Source organism: Molossus molossus, unplaced genomic scaffold, assembly GCF_014108415.1.
Source record: "Molossus molossus isolate mMolMol1 unplaced genomic scaffold, mMolMol1.p scaffold_m16_p_20, whole genome shotgun sequence".
NCBI lineage: Eukaryota > Metazoa > Chordata > Mammalia > Chiroptera > Molossidae > Molossus > Molossus molossus.
The window spans coordinates 32,800,253-32,806,852 of NW_023425356.1; the positions used below are offsets into that span (position 1 = coordinate 32,800,253).

General features: G+C 40.8%; 1 protein-coding gene across 1 annotated transcript; it reads right to left on the reverse strand.

The window, feature by feature from the left end:
- Positions 1–1,044: 1,044 nt before the first annotated feature.
- On the reverse strand, positions 1,045–5,253 carry YOD1 (YOD1 deubiquitinase). The gene is made up of 2 exons (XM_036272195.1): positions 4,896–5,253; positions 1,045–3,907 (listed from the first exon to the last, which is right to left on the reverse strand). The coding sequence occupies exons 1-2, from the start codon at positions 5,236–5,238 to the stop codon at positions 3,204–3,206; spliced, it is 1,047 nt and encodes a 348-aa protein (XP_036128088.1). The 5' UTR covers positions 5,239–5,253; the 3' UTR covers positions 1,045–3,203.
- Positions 5,254–6,600: the final 1,347 nt, after the last annotated feature.

A 6,600-nucleotide genomic window follows, 5' to 3' on the forward strand; every position in this document is an offset into this window, starting at 1 on the left:
TAATCAAGTGGCATGCTATATTAGTTTTTGCCAACAGGGTCAAGTTGACCAGCAGCCAAACTTTCAAGGCTATCACTTGACTGTACCCATTTTTCATGCATGGGAAACAATTGAAAAATCAATCATGGACCATTACCGCACTGGTGTCTTCATATGGCTACATGCCACAAAATCCCCCAAGAATATAATTGTACTTCACTCTATCTAGAAGTGCATCCTCATGGCCCTACACCTGATTTTTAAATCCAAAGAAGAGTAATGGAAAGGAGTGGGGGATGGGAAAGCACAATCTTCATTCTGCCACAAATGTAAACTATTCTTATTATAATTAAAAAAAATATTCTTACAAGGCAGTCAAAAACAATGAGTAGGAAGAATGGTTTCATTCTGCTCAAGCGCAAGTTTAAGAAACATTTTATTTTAATCCCACTGCAAGTACTAAATCCATAGGTTTTTAAATTCTCAAGATTAGAATTTACACATGGATAAATTTCAAGAGTTTAATAAGTGTAGTAAAAAACACTTTAAATTCTGTGAGGCTTGAGTTGAGAATGAGTACAAGCTTAGGTTTTTAATCCTCAATAATTAAATCAAATGATCTGCAATCTTGAATTTTCCATGATCAGAACATTAAAGTCCTAGTGGTGAAGTTCAGTAGTTGATTAGATTTAAAGAGCCATTACTGAGAGCAATTTGAGTATCAGTTTCCAACTGGTGAATGGACAACCTAGATAACAGGTAAACTAGAATAAAATAAGATGCCCTGAATAAACACTTGACACTTGTTATAAAAGTATAAGCTTAAATATATATAAAGAAAATTTTTTTAAATGGAAGGGTTTAATTTGATAAAATATCAGGTACTTTTTCTTTCCATTTGTTAAAGTAATCCAATGTAGACAGAATATACTCAATTTTAGAGTGATAGAAATTTGCCCTGGCCGATATGGCTCAGTTGGCTGAGCATTGTCCATGCACCAAGAGGTCACTGGTTCAATTCTTGGTCAGGGCACATACCTGGGTTTCTGGCTTGATCCCCAGTAGGGGGCATGCAGGAGGCCAGTAGATATTTTTTTCTCATTAATGTTTCTTTCTCTCTCACTCTAAAAAATCAATAAAAACATATTTAAAAAAAATAAAGTGACAGAAATTTATGTTGGGAAACACATCAATAGATGCATGGTGCATTACGAGTTACTCAATAAATATTTGTCTCATGAATAAACTTCTCTAAAATTCCAGTTAGTAAATGTCAAGTTTGGCTCCTGAAATACCTAAGAAAGGAAGGCCAACAACTGAATGGATGTTACCAGCGGTATACTCTTAACTTACAGTTTTAAATTTACTATTTTCTGGGGGAAATAAGAGATACAAAAACCTTTTAGACCGGAGGACAGACAGGTCCAAGAGATTTTCAATCATATTCATTTGTACACATTATGATTGCCAAACATTAAGTAACATAAACTCACAAGTGCTAGTTTTTTTTAAGGCTCAGTAAAATATAAAATTAAACACTTTTAAATTATATTGACCATAAAGCAGCTAAAGCAGCTATTCACACAAAAGGTACTCAAAACATGTCATCTGATGATTTCAAGCATACTTTATGAATTGTCCCTTAAAGGTACTTTTCCCCTAAACTATTGACATGTTCCCTAATTTACTATGGCCACCTCCACTAAGTGAAAGTGCTAAAAGTAAATCTCAATTTTATATTTGTCAAAAAAATATGGTAAAAGAGATTTAAGTGCTTTAAGGTATACCAATGGTTTTCTAAGTGAGATACTTAATAAAAAATGAGACCAATATAACAAAACTTCACAACATTAAGCCTCTTCATGCTATGTGAGATAATACATAACAAATTATAATTTAGTATCCCTGACCTTCAGAAGATTTACAAAAAGAGGTAGAAAACTTTTATCTGGAAGATGTCATAGTGAAGCTAAGTGTTTTAGAGAGTTTGCCTTAAGGGTTAGCCCACCAAGCAAATGGCTACACATTTAGTATTAGGAAGAAGCTTATTCAGATAAGGCAAGAATTTAAAAACTGTCCTATTCTGGAAGTGAAACTCATTCAACATTATTATCCCAGCTACTTTAAAACTCTTCAAAAGTCCAAGTGAAAGATCGTAGATAAGCAAAGTGCTAATTTGCAGAAAGGTGGAATTATTAAAATAGCATTAGTGGCAGGATAAGGTTAAGATAAAAACAAATACTGTTTAGAGGAACAGACAATCTCAACAAAACCAAAGCTTATCATTATCACTTCAGAGGACTGTTTCAGGAATTGGACGAAGTGCTCTTAACGAAAACCTGAGGAAATTAAATCCCTCCATATCTTTATGTGAAAAAGCAAAATTCAAGCATTCAGATTTCCTGGAACGTCAACTAAAAAAACATACCCTGCTTCATTTTAAATTTGATCCAATGTGACAAAGATTAATACATAAGTTGCATTAAAACATAAGGCCAACAGTCTTTTAAAGCTTCATTAAGCTGCTCAGGCACCTTTTCCCTCATACATTCTACTTGTGTACACTAGAAATCCTAAATAGGGCACTATCAGTTCCTGTTTTTAGGTAACATTCAGTAACATAAACTCCCAAGTGCTAGGTAACATTCTCAGGGAATAGACTCACCCCTGTAAAAATTGCTAACGTACTTACAACTGGTTAAGTACACATTTGTAAAGTCTACCAAATTGCAATATAAAATCAGTTTCGGCAATTCTGTGCATCTTCATTTGAGGAATCAATTCATAATGTAGAAACTATTAACTCAGAGTTTTTAAAAGGACTCAATTACTGGAGACATTGTGGTTTATGTCCAGTGGCCTCACGTGAGGCCTTCCGCTTTACCAAAAATGTGAAGCTGTTTTCTTCTACAAGTTAATGCTGCTGGGTGCTAGTTTATAATACGAAAACTCAAATCTTCAGGTTAGTGTCAGTAGGTAGCAAGAATCACCCATTCTGTCATCCCAGCAGAAAGAGGGCATGCATTACCACTGTGGACAAACGTCTGTAAACTTGCACACTACTTTTAATCTTAACAAGGAATTCAGTGCCTTAGTGGTTGTAAGTTAAAAGGATGGTTCAAGCATTGTGTCCTTTGTTCTTTAAGGTTACGAATAGCTTATTGGAAAACCCAGAACCTTCTGGATCTGTGAGGTAGTAGGCTTCAATCCTCATCATGCATAGATCACACTTCTCCAAAGTTGGTATGGCCTGTCTCCTTGGCATGTTCCCTTGCTTCTGCTTGTCCAGTTAAACCCTTTTGACATATCATGCATCTCAGGGTGAAGCGGTTTACATCAGTAAACTGTCTCTTTTTTCTAGCTTCATCTGCTAATTCCAGTGCTTGTACAAGAACAATATCATCATTAGAGGAGAAAATGGTCAGAGGAGGGGTGTCAGGGTCGGGAAAGTTTCGCTGAAGTGGGTCATAGTGAACACCATCATAAATAAGCAGGACCCTTTTGGCATATCCCGCATCTTCCCCAAAACGATCAATTCTTACTGTCTGTGTATCTACTACACATATTTCGCATTGATAAAATTTAGACAAAATTGATATCTCAATAGCCCCTCCCCAGGTATCATCCCTTTTGATCCATTCACAGTACTCTTGATTTGTTTTTCCCAGTATTGCTTCGCTGTAGAAATCTGGATCACTTGCTACAATTCGTGCTATGAGGCGTCTCATCTCAGGGGCACACGCTGGATTCAGGACTCCTCCTTCAACAACATAGTACACACTGGTAAAGAGGCAAGAGTTGTCTGCTGGGACCACGGTTCTGGTAAGCACAGGCAAAGGTTCCCTGATATAACCAGGAGCACCATGTCTGGTAAATGAAGGTGAAGTGTGGGGCCTGGTTTGGTCTTCTTCAACGATCAGCATGTCGCCTGTTAAAAATAAAACAAATCCAGGACTATGGAGAATTATAGATGAAACTGGGTGTTTACTAGCCAAGTCTGTAAATTACAAACAGAAGGTGTTAAAGTATAAGCTAGGGTTTCTAGGGGCAATACAGCTTTGCAAGCAAGTGACCAAGTTAATACGTCTTGTTCACTGAATCTTCATAAAGTTCAAAACAAAGAGCAAAGACTTTAGGTTGTGTCCCAATTTTGTGAAGGGGCCTAGATTGGACACCTTCATAGTTACTTAAAAAGATACATTTCAAGAACAAAAGTTCCTTTTGCCTGCTCTCTATTCAAAAAGAACAAATCTTCCGAAAGGTGTTTATCATAGACTACGCCACTAGGGGACTCTCCTCCTTCCGAAAGTTATCTAGCCTGTTTGGTGTTTACAGGATCCCTGATACAACAGCGGAAAGCTTTCAAGGATCAATATTGCTATTCAAGCTTTAACACGGGACAGAAATAACTGATGTTGTTTAGAACTTGACAGGTCCTTTGGTGGATGTGTAAAAGCAAACTCTACAAAGTCAGTATATATGAAGGTGACTGCAAAAACAAGCCAGGAAAGCAAGCAAGAAAAATATCCTGCATCCTTCAGACCTGCTATATTCTTTCAGTGATATAAGGGGAAAGAACCATCAGGACAGAAAAAGAGGTCCTACTTTTTTGTACTTTTGTGGACGCCGAGGGAAAACAAAAATGAATGAGACGTTTTCAAGACAAACCAGAAAGCAGACTGAGGAAGGGGGGACTCCAAAGGCTGTGAGCTTCTAACATAGGTTGGGACCTCCCCGTCTCAACTAGTCCTGGCCTCCGTCAGAGTTCTCTGAGCTTTAATCCATCCTTACTCAGCCTTGTCCTCAAAGCCCCCGGCTGACCCATAGCCACCTTGCCATCACTGTTTCTCTACCCTCTCTCACGCCCCTTGCCATCTTCTCAGGACTGCCCCTGGCCCCGGCCTCGACCCCCTTACCTGACTGGATGGGCAAATCCCCCAGCATGGCATCCCCGTTGCTGAGATCCAGGCACTCGGGTGGGTATCCGACGAGGATTCGCTGACAGTCGGGGGCGATCCCCGTGATGGCAGCAATTTGGCCCTGGAGTTCCCGCACCCGGGTCCGGCTGGACAACTCCTGCAAAACATAGGTGCCATCCTTGGCTTTGCAGCGGAGCCGCCACTGCATGTCGGTCAGGCCACCCATGGGCCAGACTCCCGTGGGACCACCCTTGGTCCCGGCAGCAGGATGGCAGACGCCACCGGGGCAACCAGCCTCCGAGTGGACTCCAAAATGGCCACCCTTCGCCGGGCCAAACATCGCGAGAAGTGGCTGGTGGCTACAGTTTTCGCGATACTTGCGCGCAGCTGCTGTTTTGGCACCTTAAGAAGAGCGAACTCTCTTAAAGTAACAACCTATCTTTTGGTCCCCACCCTTCAGGTGCCGAAGGACGAATATTCATTAGTATTCCTAAAGAACAAAAGGTCTTGCTACCTGTAGAGCGAATGAGGTGCCCTCCGCGTCGGCAGCATATATGCTCAAGGAAAGAGGGCGGGGAAGGAGTTCCTGAATCCAGTACATTGGAACGGAATCTTGCACTTACTGAAGTCGGAAATTATTAAGTTGGGGCTTCCAAACCACACCGGGAGAAACAGAATCATAGTTCAGAATGCAAAGGAATGCCAAGAATGGTCAGTGAGTCAAAGGACCTGTCAAAAACAACCAGATGCCCGGGGACAGACTCATGGCTGCAGCAAACATTGACTCATTGAGGTTACAGGAGACTGTAACTTGGAAACGTCCATTTGCCACATCAGAAAGCACAGTGTGAGGTCAGACTTATAAAGTGCTATGGCCCTAGGCCCTAGGGCAATTGCTACCTAAAGGGAGGGTGTGGCAGCACAAGGAGAAAGAATGAAGAGGACTCATGTGTGTCATCCACATTCCAGTTCAGGCCGAGTGTGCAGACAGGAAGATGATTCCATTCCTGCCTTCAGTATAACAAGTACTCACTGTAATCGCAAGAGAGGGTGAGGTGTACAGGACACACAACCACTGCATTTTACAGCAACGTGATGATGCTAGCTTATGTGACCCCTTTCAACCCTGTATCCCTAGAACCAAGGACTGTGTCTAGCAAATAAATGCTCAATCAATACTTGCCAAAAGGATAAAGAGGGTTATATAGGCACAGGGGGCAACTATGATATACTGGGAGTTGTAATAGCGCTTCAAAGAGGAGATACTATTAGAGCTGTTCGAAGAATTTAACCCCCAGGTGAAGGAGAAATAAAGACATCTCTGAATTTACCTCTCTTTCAAGAAATCCATACTCATTGTTCCTTTTGCATCCTGAGTGTAGCAAGCCCAAATCTGCGTAGAGGGGGTTTATCAACAGAACCAAGCATCACAGAAGATGAAGAGGGGATGGTGGGGGGAGGGAAGAGATAAACCACAGAACTTATATGCATGTATGCAAAACCAATGGACATAGACCACAAAGCCGGGGACGGGGTGGGGGGTGGGGGGGGGAATGGGGAGGTGGGTGTCAATGGGGTAAAAAAGGAGAAACATCTGTAACAAAAATAAAATAAAAAGTTCACTTGAAATGTGCAAACGCACCTCCACGATAAAAGCCTCTACCTCTGAATAAATTATATGTAACCTTTGAATTTTTCACGC